At 41.4% G+C, this 19,716-nt stretch overlaps 1 protein-coding gene across 2 annotated transcripts in view; it reads left to right on the top strand.

Moving 5' to 3' along the window:
• Window positions 1-775: 775 nt before the first annotated feature.
• LOC128755342 (matrix metalloproteinase-16-like) overlaps window positions 776-19,716 on the top strand; it is a 63,343-nt gene continuing 44,402 nt past the window's right edge. The window contains exons 1-3 of one of the 2 annotated variants that reach the window (XM_053858668.1): window positions 776-1,228; window positions 17,579-17,727; window positions 19,410-19,424. In XM_053858668.1, the coding sequence (XP_053714643.1) occupies window positions 1,112-1,228; window positions 17,579-17,727; window positions 19,410-19,424 (281 nt within the window). In that variant the 5' untranslated portion in view covers window positions 776-1,111. The remainder of the gene's footprint in view (window positions 1,229-17,578; window positions 17,728-19,409; window positions 19,425-19,716) is intronic. The other variant, XM_053858669.1, reaches the window with a different exon arrangement.

Below are 19,716 nucleotides of genomic sequence, written 5' to 3'. Positions count from 1 at the left end.
TTGCACCAATTGCACACGTCCAAGTAGGAGGTACGTCAAAGTCTGATCCATTCCATTCATTTCACGAACACTAACCATTTGCTGTAGCGCTACAGCGGCGCAGAGCTCAGATCTGTCTCTAGATTAGACTATCTTCTTCATGTCTCTGTCTTCCACTGTCCCACAGGGGCTTGTCTAATCCCCTCATGGTACTGGGCAGCTGATGCTTACATGGTCTTGTTGTCTATGTCAAGGGGCCGAAGGAGGACACGTCTGCTGTGGGCTCTTGATCGGTAATAATTCAACATGAACAAATTTAGTATTTATCCACGCAATCTGAAAAATGCTCAAACCGTATCTTGTCACCAAGTATTGATATACGCCTCACGCCTTACTCTCGACTTGCCAGACAGTGACTTTATCATGCTCATATGCAGGTTTCCATCAAGAGCCAGGACTTGATGACTTGCAATACTAAAACTGCACGAAAGAAATGACATCCTGTATTCCAGACTATTTAATAAACTGTATTCGACAGTCTACAGTTGACACCAAGGGCCAAATACATTTTGATCGGGGGCCACAAATGTCCCTGGGGCAGTGCTTTGAATAACAATGGAATACAAGGAAATATGGATTTTTTTTTTGTTGACTTTTCCCAAACGCAAGACTTAGTCACCCGCTGCTCACTCGCGCAGGCAAATAACTAAAAAAACAAGGTTAATCCGAGTCGCTCCTTCATGTTGTCGATGCCGGGAGGGGGGGCACCTCTGCGCAGGCGCACTCGATGGGAAACCCAGTTGAAAACGAGCAGCTATGCCGCGCGGAGCTGTAGACGAGCTGAACGCTTTCGCTAGGAGCAGCGCTGACGGAGGACTGACCCGGGGACAGCGGGACCAAGAGGCTGGACGTAGCGCTTAACAACCACTCTTTCCCCGGGGAAACGCGACTTCCTCCAGGCGCAGCGAGGGCGGCCGCCGCTCCGTCTCCCAGTCCCCCTCCGCTCCGCTCCGAGCTCCACGGGAAAGACAGCGGCGATGCTGCTCCGGAACGTTTAGGATTTCTCTCCCCATTGTTGCTCTGCTTTTTTGTGTGTGTGCATCCACCTGGGACAGTGATAGACGGCTCCGCTATGGTCTCGCTGGCTCTCGGCAGCAGAAGATGCTGCTGGATGGGGACCTTCTTCTTGCAGTTGCTGCTGTGGATTTTATGCGCCGTGAACGGAGAGGAGCAGCCGTTCAGCGTGGAGGTGAGAACATGCCTTTGTTGACGCGTCTCTAAACATGAGCCCGGTTTCACATGAACATTGTTCACTGTGTCTCGCTAACAACAGGCTCTTTGTTATACATCCAGCTGCAGCACACTGCCGTGGAAGCTTCCGCGCTGAAAAAAAAAACACACTTTACCACTTCAAAATGTCTCTCACAATGTTTGACGACTGGATCAGTTTTGTCTAAACTGAAGTTCTAAACACTCCCGACTAACTTGGTGTGTTGAGTTTATGAAGCGAGGAGATGACATTTAGTCATGGGTCATAAATAAACAGCACGTGCTTGAAGGTTTGTTCCAACGACAACAGGAGACTTCATGATGCTGAATGAAAGCTGAATGAGAACCTTTCTCTGCCATGAATGGATTATCCAAAACCTCCAGGCTTCACGCGCCAGTGAAACCCCAAAACAGGTGACCTTATCCTGCTTGTAACCAGCGTCTCCAGGCGTGGTTGCATCTGGTCAACTGTTGGTGAAATTCTGCCTGTGTTGAGTCAAAGAGATAATAAACGTGTCAGTACACTTATGGACTGTCAGCAATATCTCAGTTCCCACATGATTTACACGCTCGGCTCTCATCACTGTGAGGAGGCAGCTGTCAGATTTAGTATCGTATGCAACAGGTTTGTCACTTTAAAGGTCCTCGTGAAGAAAAGAGCAAGACACTTCCACCACAGCAACCCCAGTCTGCATCATCCCTGTAGGTGTGTTAGTATTCAGTCATCAAATCATCTCATGTCTAAAGAACTACTAATCTTGTTTATTTTCTTATATATACGTTATTGTTCATAATTGTCAAACAACGGTAAGTAGTCAATTGTGCATTAATATTGCCTTCCTGACAGCCAAATATGCTTCTAGACACAAGTCTGTGTCTAATGCTGGTCAAAATAAAGCTTGCTGTTTGTGTGGGCGGTAGTAACCACATTTGTGTTTTGTTTTACAAGAGTATGATGTGATTTAATAATCATGGAAATGAGCGACAGCCCATGTCAATGGAGATTCGTCATAAAAACAAATGTCACATGCTTAAAAATGAGACCCTCGAGTTCAGTTGATTTAACAGAATGATTAACCTTGAGAGCTAGTTTTATGTCTGGAAAGCGGCCAGACATACCCTTTTCCTCCGTGATGTTACAACAAGAATAGCGTGATAACAACAACTAAAAATATGGGGCCATATCTTTTCAATATGATTCAAAGTTGTGATGAGAATTTAAATCCGTCTGACAGGATTATACATTGCTGCTGGGGGACTGATGTCCCCTTTATGCAGCGGCGAAGTAAACATTTCCTGTGTCCCTGGAAAGTCTGGTCACTGTATTGATCGTAACGGCCGACTGTAATGACTCTGTCTGCACCTGCTCTGCATGTTATATCGCTTATCAAAGGATGATCCAGAAAGAGCCTTCTTCTCCTTTGTAAGTTCTTACTCATCACAATTGGTGTGCAGTTTTAGGGGTGCCTTGCAACAGGTTTGTCACCAGGACACCATTTTTCAGTTATTTTCTGTCATACCCATTTCAATATTCTATTTCTTTCCTTTAATTTCAGTCAAGTAGTTAATTGTCTGTGAGTGGCAGAGGGTATGTATTTGAATAACACAGAATGAAGCCAAATCGGACTGGCATGTTACATTGTAACTCCCAGGGTTGGTTGGAAATGGGACACCGTTGAAGTGGTTTGATTTTGGTGGTGTTCTGTTGGTTGGTTTGGATTTACAAACATCTTAAAGATGCCGACAAACAAGCCAGAAATCCTGATCCTACGTTGTTGAAATTTGCTCACCGACGTCTGAAGGGTTTCTCACTCATCCATCACTGAGGGCAGAGTGCGTGCTGATGCTGCTACTGAATGCTACTGCCACCTGCTGTCCATATAAGCACACGTGTATATGTAAAATCTATGTTGGGGAATGATATCAATGTCACAGTTTGGGTGAAAATGTGAGGCTTGGTGGAGGTATATGCTGTCCCAGTACCTTTGTAGTCTAGTTAGTACGGGCATCGTATTTGTTCTGGTTTGACTTTCAAAACACAGCTTTTTAATCACGAAAAAAAAAACCCTCTTCTCTTTAATTGTTAGTGCTTTAAAAACTATGTAATGCCTCTGACCGACCTAACTACCTGCTTATGTCATGGCCACGGTACTCGATGCGAATATTGTTCATTGGGGAACTTTTGCTGTGATTGAACTTGTTGTCTGGTGTGTTTTTTAAAAGTCATGTGATATGGTCTCTTTGGCTGATCTCTCCTGTTTTAGTGGCCTTCTAGTTGAATTACACATCAGTCTTGCAGTCGACAAATGTTGTTTTGTTTAGCACCATTCTGTTGGACAAAATGAAGGGAAATTTTTCGCTTATTGTCTTATCTTGTCATCTTTATTTATGCTGCTATCTACATAGTTGCATATGAATATAAAAATACTAAAGGAAGTAGCATTAGAAGGTACATACAGGCATGAATGCAAGGAACTACTCTGGTTTCAGTCCGGTCAAAGGGAAATGGCATGGGTGGATTGACATGGTCTGCAGTACTGTAACCTATCATTGTGCTGTTTAAAAACATGCTAACTGAAGTGAAGTACTGTGTATTTACACCTCATTGCATGATGATGCATTTGCCATTTCTTAAAAAGTGTATTTCGCCCCACAAAAGTTGGCTCCATCTCTGTCAGTGAAACTGTTTGCTGGGAAATTATTCTTTGCCTCTAATGATGTTGACACTCCGCTGACCAAAACTGTCACTGGAATGCTCCAGAATAAACACAGGAACTGATTCACGGTCAAAGTTAAGCAGATTACGTGGTAGCCTTTGCAAATTGTTTCTCTCCGTGGCTCGATGAGATAAATACGAACAAGAGGAAGTCATTCTTGTTATTTTCATCATTTTCTTCACCCATGACTGAACAGATAATGGATGCGACATTTTGATCCTGTCCATGTCCAATGTGCTTTAGCATGTTATTATCGTCTTCATTCATGGCTCTCTGGGTGTTCGACTTTCTCTTCTGTCCTCCACTAGAAAAACAACATAGTGTAAATGTGTCATCAGCCTCCTTCATATTCACAAGGAGCGATGCATCAGGTTCACTTCTGCAGCCTTTGAATCGCTGGCCATGTTTGAATCATGTCACCACGCTCTCCGGGGATGAGACGAATCTGCATCGTCAGATAATGTGCGGCTGCACAAAGATGACAAAATGATTAGTAACACCGCGGTCTGTTAACGCATCAGAACTCAGATGGATGATTGCGTTCATCAAACCTGCCTCCGCTGACTGTCAGACGCAATTATCAGGTCCACACAGGAATTCTCTGCCTGTTGTGATTCCTGACAGTGAAGGGAATATTTTGCTCCGGTTACAAAACAGTGTATCGACGAGCTGAAAATATTTCATGTGTGGGCTTCGCTTCCCTAAAACCCACAGCCAGACCAAGGTAATGATCTGCCGCTACAGACAGGTTTTAAAATAGCTTGTCAACCTGCCTCAGATTTGAAAATGTTCCAGAGATGTTCAGTTTTAGATGAACAATACGTCACAGGATAAGAAAATAACAAAAAGGTTTTTTACCATTGGGGGAAAAGTTGAAGCACTTCTCTGTCTTGAAACATTTCATTGTTTCACGCTCTTTCAAACCATGAACTAAGACTTGTACTTAGTGGTCATGAAGTTCAAAATTATTGTCATCCAGAGTTGCAAAATTGCAATGGGCTGCATTGCTGGAGTTCAACAAGCTCAGCTGCAAATATGAAGCCTGATGTAGTTACGACTGAGAGAATTTGACTCAGATTCTGAAGCGGAATATTAATCCTGTGATTTTCTCTCTTACGGTATGACAGAGAGTGACGCTGCTTCTCTGCTTAGTGACTTTGGATGCTTTACTGTGTAGCTGGAATCTGGTTGACAGAGGAGGTGTCGGACAAAATACAACCTGAATAGTAGTGGAGCCTGCTCTGTCCATGTTCACCGCGCTGCCGTGAATGTAATCCACCATTACCGCCACCATTATTACTCAAATACTGCAGCTGTTTTACACACATTTTAAAATCTCAATACTGACATTAGTAGTGTCAGAGAGTGTTGGATTTATTCAATAGTGATAAGAGTTTTCAGTCATGGATAGTCATCTGATCCATGATTAGCACCATTTAAAGTTAGTTAGTTCAGCGTTTCAAGTTGTTTTGACCTAAACTAAACTTGTGCAATTTATTTCGTGTGTTATTTATCATTCATTGCTGTGATTTTAATTCAGTGGAGTGTAGAGTGAAGTTGCGACGGCATGGTCGGTAGCATTGCTTCAACACTCACACAGGCCACTGCAGACACTCAGATATTAGCTAGTCTATAGCCTTGTTGGTCCGTGGTTAGATGAATGTAGATTCAAAGCTTTCTCCATATTATCTTCATTTAATGAAAATGCAAAATTAGAATTTTGGTAATTATTAAAAAAATTGGTCCTGGCAAAACGACGACAGGGCTGGCAACCTGACTGGCATCCTAGGACAATGTGAACATCCACAAACGCAAAGAAATTAACCAGTATTATACAGAAAATCACTCTTAAAAGAATCTAGGAAGATTCTAAAATTGAAGACACTGCTCCAACTATTATACATTAGTTGGTCCTGTAAAGCTGTGGTGATGCCATCCCTCACCTCTTTCCTCCAGCTAAAGTCCGTATGAACACATATTGGAAGGGGTTGTTTGAACGATGGTTCCTTCAAATGCTTCCTCCAAAAAAAAAGACTTTATATTGGTGATGATAACAGTATCGCAACAATTCTCTACTATCTATTTAAGTTATTAAAAATCGTGGTTCTTTTATCCCTGTTGAGTCAATGCTGCTAGCTTGACCAGAGAGCTAAATATTACATGGCTCGCTTCTGATGGAAGCTTCTGCAGCATTGCCAAAACTAAAATCCTGATTTTTTAAAGGTGAAATAAACGCTTCATCTTGGTCATCTTGTAAGTCATCGGTAAACAGTCACAAAGCATAAATAACAAAAAATAAAACCATCTTATTTTAAGAAGGTATTTTGTGAGGTCAAATATGCCACACTGAGCAGCTATCCATATATATATACTGTGATAGATAACTTGATATAACTTGACTATATTTACATTTTTATGGATAATGATTTCCTGGCTTGTGTGTGAGCATTTTAGGAATACTATAATAACCTGAAAATGAAAGTCTGAGAATAGTGGACTCAGCAAAGGCTCAACAGAGAATGAAGCATCCTTCTCCTGAAAGTATCCAGAGGCCTTGTCGCCATCTTTTCTTTGTGTTTACTTTTACAAGCCCAAAGGTAACAACGAGGCCCATGCAACATGTCATAACTGCTCACAACATGTTCTAGTCTCTATATTTTGATATAGTTGCATGTATGAAAGTACTCGGCACTGTACGATGCACATGCACACAGACCTCCTGACGTCATTTGAGCAGATTTCTTTGCCACCAGGGTGTCTGTTTGTTCACCCAGTCTTTGAGATGTACGCAGCACCTGCTCTGACCCAAATGATTCATCCACATAAACACACTGTGTTTCTGCCCGCTGTTATTACATTCCTCTCTCTAACCGCCTTGTTCATCTTTTCTCTCTATCACATCTCTTACTCAGGCTCCCCTTTGACTTGTTTAATCCCTGAGATAAATGGGGGATTAGTGGCGATTGTCGTCACGTTGTGAGGCCCCTGATGAATGGAGGGGAAATACTTCATTACCCAAATAATGTCTGTTTGAACTCAAGTGTTGATAAGTAGCTCATATTGTATAAGAATTTAAGAACAATTGAACACATTTTGGGTACACATTAATACGCCACTATTGTACCGTCAAAGATTAAGTATGTCGATAATTTGCTACAATTTTTCTGTCAGGGTTTCTGCTACACGTAAACAAGCATGAGGCACCACCAGGGCTAAAATGAGAGCTGCTACGCCTTCAGAAAAATGGTCTCTTTTTAAAGATGTAATCTTCGTGATCAAACATATGTAAACAAAGTGGAAACAGAAACAAACATATAGCATCATGGAGGTGGACATGACTGAACATGAGTACTTTTGACTGAAATCTCTTGCTCACAGAACTCAAGTTGCGCAGTCCCATTGGACATATGAAGAGACGGACCGCAGGAGGACGGCTGCATATCGGAGGGAGATTTACAGTTTTAGCCGCTGAAATGCAAACTCCAGTGTCATATATCACTGTGTTTAGGCTGATGCATCACATTATTGCCGCGACACACCTGTAAGGCAATAATCATGTCATGTGACTGGTCTGCACTAAAGTGCTAGCCACAATTTTAAGAGCAGTTAGTTTTGTAACGGTATGTGCTGAGTCAGAAATCACATCCAAAACATGTGAAAAGCAGTCTTCCTGGGCGGTCTCATGGCTGCCAGGAAGCTAATTGCAGTTGAAAACAGTTAGTCACACACGTCATATTTTAGAAATCTCCTCCTAAGCTTCTCCCTCAGCCTGTCGTCGAAGTTATTTAGAAAGTCCAAAGAATATTTACCTAAACTGCGATGGTCTGATCAGTATGTATCATCAAACCGTGACATTTCTGTGTGGCATTTTTGTGACATTTTGTCCCACCGGCGCCACAGAGGTGGCAGACATGGCATGCATAAAGAAGATTTGTGTCTGTTGTGGGTTACTCAAGTGTTCCTTGTTAAATTGTGATGTTTGGCCATTTAATGGTTTATAATCTGAGCACGGTGATCAATATTATTCGGTTCTGTATTTCGTTTTACGGATAATTGTGTGGGCAGGAAGACTGCTGTTGCCCTGGAAACATTGGCACGCTTGCAAATGTTTTCTTCTTTCTGATGAATAATTCAGGGTGATCTGAGATGGTAGTTCTCCCACTGGCCTGGGATTGTGCTCCCACGAGAGCCCCTGCGTTGAACTGTCTTCTTGAAACTATTAAATATTTTCTTGGTGTGACAAAAGTGAATGCAATTATTGATGCAATGTTTTTGTTTGTCATCACCTTTTGGCATCCGAGTATGTGCATTTCAAATTAATTTATCTTTTTGAAACTTTATATGTGGGGAAAAAAACAGTTGAACGTGGCGAACCGGGGTATTGTTGTTATATAACTGTCATTGCGGGACGCACATTTTCAAGGGTTAAAATATCCATTGCAATGGGCTCAATAAATGATTTTCTTCCCCGTCACTGATCATTTTTTATTCACCCGTTGTCTCCACATTGCACTGTATCCTGTTGTGTAATAATTCACTGCTCAAGGTTGCGTTCTAATTTCCATCTTGGCAGGGGGGTAATTTTATTCATTTAGCAACTGTGCCAAAGTGATTTTCACACTAGCATCTGCAAGTGATGCAGGCATTGTATTGTCAGTAGACTGATACAAATTTGTGTCAAAAGAAGTCTGTGGAAGGAAACCCCTCGATACTTGAGATTTCAGACATGCTGCCTCAGAGGATGCGCGTCTGCTCCTTGAAGGCGAGTCCGCTTGTTGTCTTTGTAAAGTGGATTGCAAACTGAGCAACAGTCCTTTTCATAAACCACAGCTGTCAAGCTATTAAGTATTAAAATGCTCTGTAATTTACTTTTAGACCATATCAACTATTATGTATGGTTTTTAATTTTCAGGTACAGTTGTTATAAAGGTCTCATCTATTATGCAATATTAATACATCCATAAGACATTAGAGTGCCTTTATAAGGCTGTACAGATGATGTCATGAATCTCTTCTTTGGGTTCTCAGGTTTCCTCCCACAGTCCAAAGACATGCTCTCTAGGTTAATTGGACACTCTATTCAAAAATGCCCCTAGGTGTGTGTGTGTGAATGGTGTGTGTTCCCTGTGATGGACCTGTCCAGGGTGTATTCCTGCCTCTCGCCAATGGCCGCTGGGGTAGGCTCCAGCACTCTCCACAACACAACATTGTCTCTTGAAACTGTTTTTGTCAGTCTTCCAGTCATGCAGCATCATCTCTCAGGTTTGTTGTTTCTTGGGCAAAAATCCCCATGCTGTTGTTTATGATTTTCCCCAAATGTGCGATGAGGCTGGTCGCATTAACCTTTTCAGGTTGCGTACCACCACAAGTGTTGCATTCATGTTTTGTCCGAGTTTGCGATAATATATTCATCACTTCTTCTTGCGTAGCGCACACCCTATGTTGTCGTAATGACGTCACACGCTCCACATGCTGGATCAGAGGTGTTCTTCTGGCTACTCCTCGGCTATGGCTATACCCAGGCAGGAGTATGAGGTTTCATAGCTTGTCGATATTGCCACTGATATTTTGTGGATCATGTCTAGAAGTGCTGGAGCGGAAAATGGACTGCTTTTCGGAGCGCATATATTGGAAATTTTAGATGGGGTCCGATAAAATCCGATACTCTTTTTTTGGTTGATCGATGGGATCGATGTCCGATATCAATATTGAATCAGGATGCAAGTTTTTATTGACTTAACTTATCATATATATTTAATTCGGTCTATCTACTGCTAAATCTGATCCCTGCAAGAAATTAATTCTGTTCTTCTGCTTTGCATATCTGTCATCTGTCTGCCATGCTTTAGGACAACTGCAGTGGTTACTTGTCATTACTTGTTTTTAGCTGTTGTTCTCTGTGTCACAATGAATTTATTTTTCCAAGTTCATCTCCTGCTCACCACATATCCTCTGTGATCGGCCATAATACGACACAATATTATGTTTTATGTATTATGTTTTGTCTCCTGCTTTCAGCGTGTAGCTTCTTGTGCAGCGACTTTGGAAAGCAAAACGGCTGATCTCCTATGTAAATATATGACGGATGTGAAACCCTCCATCACAGCAGGCACCAGACACATGCCGGGCTTTGGCTAAATAGTCTGCTGCTGTTCATCATAATGTTTAAGCTTAGAGAGGGATTGTCGGGTTGTTCAGGTGACACACTTATCTCTGCTCTTAAATCTTGCTCAGCAACAAATGATAAACACTCACCGGTATAAGTGTTCATTCTTGGCTGGCTTTAATTAAATTATTAATCCCAACAAGTGTGTGCAAACACAGTTTTCCCTCTCTTAATTAACAATTGAAGTGTAATTGAAGTGCCAAAATAAAGTCTATCATGTCGCCACAATGACTGGACACAGTCACGTGCTGTAACTTGAGGGACTCGGCTGCTATCAGCTCATCTGTCCCAAGTGTCTTAGACGTACACACTGTCAGCATGTTGCCATGCCAACAGGACTTCCTGGGATACGCCTCATTCATAATTGAGGTGTTATGTCCTCGCATGTTGGACTGTACTTGAAGCGGCACTACAACTAGTTTAACAACTTATTATATTTTTGTTGCATTATTGTCAATACACAGCCACAATATATGGTGAAATAGATTTGGCAATATCATTCCTCTACTTCTAAGATGCAACCTGATGGATGTCAAGTTCCATGTACCCCAAGACCTGATCTGTTTTGTATTGTTTGTTTGTTCATCTACATATAAAATCTTTTTTTTTCTCGTCAGCCACCCAAATGTGTTTTGGAAATGAGCTGCTGTGGCGTGTTTGTTCAGGAGGCGATACATTTCATTTTCAAATAATTGAATTACCATACTGCTACCTGATGGCGTTGCATCCTAACTAAATGTGCCAAACATCTCATATTCCCCTGCAATGCCGCAATGATTTAGTCAATATTAAAATGTCTTTGGTGATGCTTGCTTTCTCAGCCCGCTCCATTATTGTTTGTAGCAAAATGAGCCTTTTGAAATGCAGCACCAACCTTACCATCTCATTATCATTACACCAATATGGAGTCCAAATTCCAGCTTCAATGAGCAGCACCATCTCTGCGCACAAGCTCTCTCATTATCCATTTGCAAAGTGAGGACGCAGAGGAATATCTGTCTGGTTGAATAAGGAGGCTGTCGAGCAGGAGTCTGCAGCTCTCTGGAATCCTGACATCGGCAGAACTCTGGGAACCATAGATCATGAGCAGAAAAAGGGAATCGATGAAAAAGAGAAGAGCGTAACCGCGAGGGAGAGTCAAGAAAAAGAGATAAAAACAAAGGGACAATGAGAGAGACCCCAGACCTGACTCAGCTGAACATTTCAAGCATCTTCTCTCCTCTAAAGCCTATTTTAAAAGAAGATGCTTAATTACAATGCAGGTTGTAAAACAGGCGGACCCAACAGTGAGCTGTGCCAAAATAGACTGAGTGCTCCAAGACATCTTAACTTCTGGTCTTCATTAAAATGCATAGGGATAATTTCGAAGAACTTGTACACCAACGCTGACCTTTTCCTCTCATATAATTACAGTCCAATTCTGCTCATCATTTCACACTTAGTGTAAACAGAATACTTAAGTGGGCAATTTGATTTGTGAGTCTTGAACTTAACTCTCTGTGTACAGTTTAAGCCAGGAAGTAGAAGTCACAGATAGCTGAAGAAGAACTTCTGTTATCAGAATTTCAAGCACAGCTTGATAGTAGGAGTCCATAGACTATATACAATGCCATAAACAGAAAGTCTTTTTTCTGCCTCGGAATATTCTCCACATTCTCCAGATCAAGGTCTCTCGATGGCTATTAAGGGTCTTCTCTAAAATATAAAATATTTCATCTGCTTTAAAAGGTATGTATCAAACAAAGCGATTTTCTGTGCAATGGTAAGTTTTCTAGCAGAATAACAGACAATTTTCACGAGGAAAAAAAAAAATTCAGTTACTGAGACAAGGAACCTATGATCACATTTTGGTGCTGCTCCCGATCACAACTGCCAAAATGGGTGTCGAATTGTGTGGATAAAACAAATGTAGGGCAATAACACTGGGACGAAAATATAATTATGGGCGGAAATGAGCGGTTTGGTGGTGTTCAACCTCTGCTTTTCAATTGCTTCATTTCGTGAAGATCTACATTTATTTAAGGTGATCTAATGAGCTACAATTACATCAAACATTATTGAGAAGTACAAATGGAGGGTGGATCTTGACAGTATATTTATGAACACCTCAGGCAATGAAATGTTCTCTTAATCTAAGTACAAAAACAAAGGATCTCTTGAGTCTCTTGGCGGCATAGCAATTACAAGCCTCCGGTGAAGTGAGACTGCACTGAGAGATGTGGGGTATTTGGTCCACTCAGGTAGATGAGTGAACATAAAAACTCCCACACATGTAGTATTTTAAGTCAGCCGAGTTATTGGGATTTACAGTTGGACAAATCACACTAGCAATCTTCAGCACTGCTGTGCCGTTTATTTATTTATCTATCTGTTGGCTGTATTTTTGTGCGGAGTAACTCAACCTATATTAAAATGATCAATCATCTTCTTAAGTGTAGTGTTCAAAATAATGATAGCTTAATGTCGTGTACAGTCAGTTTTTATTGCAGTTGTACAGCAAATTACACCAATCTTCTTGTTCCCACACGGTAATACGGTGGGTTTTAGGTTAGGTTTAAAAACTGTTATCTTGAAGTTACAGGAGTCTAAATGTCGGTCACATAATACAGCTTGTCCCACAGCGCTACACACAGTGCGACTCTTCTTGATGAAGTTACTTTTTGTATCTAATGGAAGACATTTGCGATGCATTTTTGAAGCTTTTGTAAACAATGCAAGTGTGGCAGTAAATAAAAGAAGACTGCAAAAACTAAGACAACAGGCTACAAATGTGTTTGAAAATTCTCTCCAGTTCTGCAGAGGCTGGTCGTCATCCAATACTTTCCTCATTCTAGATTTGCTCTTCTCGCCGCAGCAGTGGATCACCGATTGGCTGTGCTCTCCCACTAGCTGTAGCTTTAGCTTGACTAGCTTCAAATGTCATGTGGTTTACAGGGTGGAGAGTGGTGAATGAAATTGATTTTGTCTTTGCGTGACTTTCATATTACGATCCTCTGCCTCTGTGTTTCAACTCCTCTCTGATCGCTGCAGCTGGGGACTTTGGTTAGACGTAACCTGACGGGCTTGCTTGTCACTCAGTCTTCTCTCGGTCACTGGCTTTCGCACGTTTGAGGAGGTAATAGGATCCGTTTCCAGAAAGAAATCAGCCGATCATGAATTAGAGTGGAGGACATAGTAATATTTCTTCTAGTAGTGGTGGGACTTTAGAAACCTACACTGCTGGTCAGGGTTCTCCGCAGCGCTTTAGCAGCAAAAGGGTATTTCACCCCAGGGGAGTTTTTTTTTTTGTCAACATATTGCAAAATATGACTCGTAAAGTTATTGCCCCCTTACTGTCAGTCGAGCAGGACTTCGCCTTTTAAGGTAGACCTTAAACTGAAGGATGTACAATGCCCTCTGCTTTTGTCTTCACTGTCATCAAACTCTGGAACATGGCAGCCCCCACCTGCTGATCGGAGACACTCACGATGTGTGGGAAAACTCCAGGGGGCAACACCGCTGGTATATTAAACTAAAGTAGGGTACCAGGTCCTCGGTTTGTGTGTCAACGTTTGTCTGCAGTCACACAGCGACTGAGAGACTATCAAAAAGGAGTTCTAAAACATCCAAAGCACAGTTCGATATGGTGTAATAGCTATGGTGCAATAGCTCCGACTTAACAAGTGGTTAACAGATTGGTCATGTTAAAGGGTTTGTGTATTCACCACAGGAAAGACCTTTGTGGTGCCGTCTATTCGCTAATCACCATTTTCTCCCCTACTAAAAGATACACCGCCACTGTGTTCACTCTCTTTCACGTGAAGCCGCACCATCACATGGCATCTTGAAGAATTGCAGCTGGCTTTTTGAGAGAATGCTTTTAGAATGGACGTTTGTTTATCGTTTCAGTATGGATTCTTGGTGCCCATGGATCGATAGCGTAGGGTCATACAAATCTCGCGATACATCCTACTATCGACGGTTTGGTACACCCCTAAACCAAAGAGGGTAATGATTATGGTTTTGATAATAAAAGATCATGCTCTGTGATGGCCATCATGTACAGTATAGAAGTGCGGCTCAACACCTTTGTAAGCATCACATAACGGTCCCAACATAGTTATTTACGGCTGGAGTTATACTGTAGTTGCAAGTGTTCAGAAATCTGCTGCTCCGGTTAAAGAGAGAATGAAGGTGAGTGAGAGATTAAGAATGACATCAAGTGTTGTGAGGAGAAACCTCAGGCGTTCTTGACAGAACGAAGTTGTATGACTCATGACGCGTGACATTTTGACATGTGTATTACTGACAAAACTAGGACATAAGTTAATGCTGCTGAGTGTGAATCTGTTCAAGTAGGTTTTCATTGACTTTTTCCTCCCGACACTGCAGATGTAATACAGACTGACGTGAAGATGTTCCTAAGTGCTGTATGATATTCAGTCCTCTTTATTAGATGCGTCAGTGTTTGCTTTTTGTCGTGAGATGTATTTCAGCTTTATTTTGCCAATGCCAAGTCGCTCCTTGTATTTTGGCTGCAGAAACAATCCTGTCCTTTTTGGGATGGGAGCTTCTACTCTACGTCAAAATAATCAGTCACTGAATAAAGGGGCAGATCTGCACCATAACAAAGGGCTGCAAATAATCTGCTGAAGTATTGTTGAAATACACGGGGTATTTCAAATTCAAACATGCTTTTGATGTTGATTTTGAGCTGTTTAAGTCATGCCTTACTGGTATGATTTGACATGACACCTACAGTGACACATGCCTGGCTCTCTTATGTTGCATAACAGATGCTTTTGACTTTGCTTCCATTGTTCAGGAATGGTTTGAGTTTCATTTCATCCTCCTCACTTGCTGCCCCCCTGTGTTGTCTCTTCCCATTCTGTGAATGTCTTTTGCTGTTTGTATGCTATCCTGAACAGCAGGCTTCTGAAATAACTGAAGCAGCTTGAAAACACTGTGTACAAGAATAGCACTTAGTTTTCACAGCACAGCTCAGCTGAATGAAAAAGAAAGGTTTGAGGCAAATGTACAACCCAACTGCAGCTCTTTGAGATTGGGAACGCTGCTGTCGTTCAGTTTTCATGCACTCAGGATACAGCTGAGCTGGTGTTTCTTCGTTCCCTGACAATACAGTGCTTAATGACAATGTTTTATTATCAGTAAATAAAGCGGCCAAGGCAGTTGAGTCTAATATCCAAATCCTTTAATACCTCTGCTGTTGGAAAGCCCAGTCAATCCCCATATGGTACAGACGGGTCCCAAAGACTGAGCCATGATTGCCTCACTGATTGAAACCCTGAAAGATGTATTAGATTAGTGTTAGTGGGGGATAAACTGTGCCTCTTTAACTACTGACTCTTATGCTCACTTATACATCTGTCTGAATAGTCCTCGTGGTTCCCTGTCACCATCAAGGTCACCCTCACGGCATCATCAACATCAAACCATCTGGTCCTGGTTTGGTAGTTCTCTGTTTTACTTTAGCTTTTTCACAGTACTGTGGGGGATAGTATTTAACGACTCTCACTTTTAAGGCGTCACTAGACTGAGTGCACTCTTGAGTGGACTGTTGAACATTGACCTGTTGACTACTAGGGATCGGAATGTTGTGATCACCGATACCAGTATTGGTACTCGCTCCTATAGTGGCCTATTTCGCTCTACTCGTACTCGTTGAGTACTCATAACAGCATCCGATACCTACTACAGTATTCCCTTGCTATATTCTGTGTATTCAGTGCATCATGGGATTATACGGGGCCGTCTACTCTCCCGCAAATGAGGGTTGTCACCGACTCTCATGCCAACGCTTGGACTTTCTCACATGACAAATATACCCCTTGATACTCGCAGACCATCCTCCACGTGCCATTCGCAAGTGTCCTAACAGGAAATCAGCCCATGAAAAGTGACGTGAGTAAGATGTCTGCCCCGATGAGATTGCAGACGCGTCTTTGATCTGTTGATTTCTAACTTTGAACTTGATACGTGAACATTTGTAATTCAAGAAAACCCTCATTAAGTTTTATTATCCATTATGGTTTGGTTTTATTATGGTGCTTCCACTTTCGTGTGTGGTCCCGCTAAGTAACCCCTGTGAATAAGAAGGACATTGTATACGTCTTAGATATATTACCATATACGGCCCAGGCTACACTTGAAATGTTCAAAGTGAAATCTGTGACAGTGGTGTCATGGTTGTTCAGGGAATGTGCTGAAAACCCCTCCCACAATTTAAAATGGTTGTAATTATTAATTACGAATATCGGTCAGCAAAGAAGTGTTATCAGGGCATCGCTATTGTTGACATTTCAGTGTTAATGTCAAAAGTTTCCTCTCGCATGTGACGTTCATTAGTGAGGAGAGTTCAGGATATTTTATATGGTTCGCGTATATAAAGCGCCTTCTGTGGTTAGGAAATCCTTGATCATTTGAGGTGATATAAAAGAGCATCTCAAGCAAAAAGGAGTGCCAACTCGTTGCCTAACCCCCTAGGAAATGGGGCAGAATCTGAAACATGTTTTTCAATGGAAAGCCTGGCAGACGTCTGACTTCACTCTGGATCGTAATAGCCTTTAAAATAGTCACCATTTCACATGTTGGAAGTGAGAATCACTTGACCATGAGCAAATATTGACTAGGTTTAGTAACAGATGTAGTGTCATACTACTCTACCACCAGGGCAACTGTGATGTGATGCAAATGTAGATTTATCAAACAGGGCTGTGCTACTTGTATAAGTATTTATGGTCCAGAATTTCGTAGTGTCACAATGACCCATCGGTAAAAAAAACATGCTTTAAATCTTGTAGCATATGGTTAGATTTCTTAAGGCATAAAGAGAGCCAGTGGTTTTTAAGATATGTTCCAGATTATACTTGTGCCCTAACTGAGTCTTTATGTTTCGCATGGCATTTTACCTTTAGTGGACACTCTTTGTGTTTTAACAAAAAGGTGTCTTTTACAACCATTTCTGTGGCGTCTTGGCATTCACAGAGAGCCTAGCTAACCCATGTCTTCCTGAAACCCTCGGGGTAAAGATGACCTACATGGACTGCCACAGCTTGCCATTTGGCACTTTAAGTATTAGGTTAAAGCTTGCTTACAAATTAGAATGTATGTCTCGGATTCAATCAACCTCATTCCAATGCAAAAATACCAACAGCTAAATCGATTCTTGGGATGCGTGCCAGATTTTTTTTTGTTGGCTAGAGGCATAGACTTTTCTGTGTTGCAGTGAGACTGGAGACGTGAAGAGAATTGGAATTGTTTTTACTCTGGTACAGGAGAACTGTTGAGACAGCCTTCGAATAAAGACATCCTCGAGGCTTTATGCTGAGCTGTACTTCATGTAATTAAAACACAGATCAAATTATCCAGCATCAAATGTATTTATGTTTGTTTTAGCATTTGTTTTCCATCGTGCACGTTGATAATCAGCCTCTCTTCCTCTTCTCAGGCATGGCTCCAGAGGTACGGCTATCTCCCCCCTGCAGACCCCAGAATGTCGGTGCTGCGTTCGTCTCGAGTCATGCAGTCTGCCATCGCTGCCATGCAGCGACGCTATGGCCTCAACATCACAGGAATGTTGGACAGCAACACTATAGAGTAAGCGTCATCCTCATGTGTCGCATCACCTGAATTTGAAATGATGATCCTGCTGTCCTATCAAAGCAGGAACTGTGGTTTCCTTTGGCTTACTACAATGAGATTGAACCAGTATTGAAGTAAATCCTTTATTTACGAGATTTTGTAATGACTATAACGTCGCTCTTAAGAAAACTTTCAATTATTTGTGTATCATTGTCCTTGAGGTTGTTTGTGTGTAATTGGTTTATTAGACACGGAACAACGTACTGTTGACTCTTGAAAAGTTGTAAACCAAACAATGCTGTTACACTACTTTAAATTAGACCGCGACTCATTAACTGGTGTTGTTGTCTTGCAGTATAAAACAAGTGCTTGATGAGTCTCTCATTCATCCCTGCTTGGCAGTCTGAAGGCGAACATCCTTATTTTGCTAGACACAAAGTAACCCTGACATGGATTAAGTGGGGCATTTTAATTTGATCAAAGAGGCCTTTTGCGGAGAGTACACCTCCATTGTCAGATCAGAGAGTGCCAAATGCCACAGTGTTAATACTCAGTGGAACAGAGAGAAGAACAGAGCAGGGAGTTTGTCGGCTCCACGTTTGATCAGTCAACCTCGAACACAGTAGGCACAAGCAGGCAGACACCAATGACATTTAGTTGTGAGGAAAACCAAGTTATTTTGAGAAATTGTCAAAGACTCCTCAAAGAGTGTCTCTATTGTTCGATTATGATTGTGATCTGACAGATTGATGAAAGTGCTGGTGACACGATTTTAACGAGTAGTTTTGCAATATAAGAATGCATTATGTCATTGCAGTTATAAATCAAACAGTCTTCACTGCGAAATCTTACTTTGAAAAAAAGCAATACATTTGACTTGTCATTAATTTGCCATATAAATCAATTCACTGAGCTGTGGATGTCATGATGCTTGGAAACAGTATTCTTGTGTGATTGAACCCTGTTACAACAGATATTTTCTGTTAGTCCTTTGTATATTCTCAATGCTTTTTTTGTTATTGTATTTTTTTCTTTATTATAACTCACTTAAATTATCATTGTGTATTTTTGTACTGAACGCTGTTCACACACTAACCTTAACCCCTGCTGTATATTTTAATAGCAACACAATACAAATAGTTTCCCAGACAAGATCACAATAATGGGTAATATAATATTTAATCCTAATCCTATGAATAAACATGTTCAGTTTGCTTCATATTTGAATTATATTTAAGAGGAAAGCAAAAGGAAAGGAAAGTTCCCTTTGTTTTTTAGTTACCAGGGAGAAATCTGCCTGGAGTCTCTTTCTCTCAACAAAAAAAAGAGGTGATCAGTCTATAAAGTCGACGCACACCACTTCCCAGAATGTTGTATCTCTTGTTTCTCCGAATACGGCCGTCAGGAATTCTATTTCTTAAGCAAAAGCCACATACTCAATTGACATTTAAAAGTGGTAGCACCGTTAACCTTTCGCTCCACAGAGCTGTATGTTCTTACCTACCAGAGACCAAACCAGTGTTCACTGACATTTGTCCTCAATACACCACTGAAATACCACGTGTGCTACAGGTAGCAGTGAGCTCCGTTTGACTGTTGAGCTGTGACATATGACCATGTTGACCGCAACTTCTCGATGAAATGTGACGACACTAACATTTATTTTCTCCATGTCCCTCTGCTGCTCTTTGCTGAAGCAATAACACGATAAGGTGAGGTTGTCTTGGTGTCTAATCTGAAGGAACCTGAATGTCCAATCATTTTGGAATCATATCGTCCTGCATTTGTTTGTGTTTTTCTTTAAATGCATGTTTCTGAATATCCATCAAGTTACTAGATGAGTACATGCACTTACTCCTCTAGTACTTCTAGATGAGAAAGTGCATGTAAAACGCTAAAGTTCTCAGTATAGATGACAGCTGGACACTGATGACAGTATCATATAGCAGGGACATCTTTGCCCAGTAGAGTCTCCTTTTCTTTTTTTTTTTGCTATGTGAATTT

This window comes from Synchiropus splendidus, chromosome 3, assembly GCF_027744825.2.
Source record: "Synchiropus splendidus isolate RoL2022-P1 chromosome 3, RoL_Sspl_1.0, whole genome shotgun sequence".
NCBI lineage: Eukaryota > Metazoa > Chordata > Actinopteri > Syngnathiformes > Callionymidae > Synchiropus > Synchiropus splendidus.
Note: the sequence above shows the minus strand (reverse complement) of the source record. Positions and strands in the feature narration are given on the sequence as shown.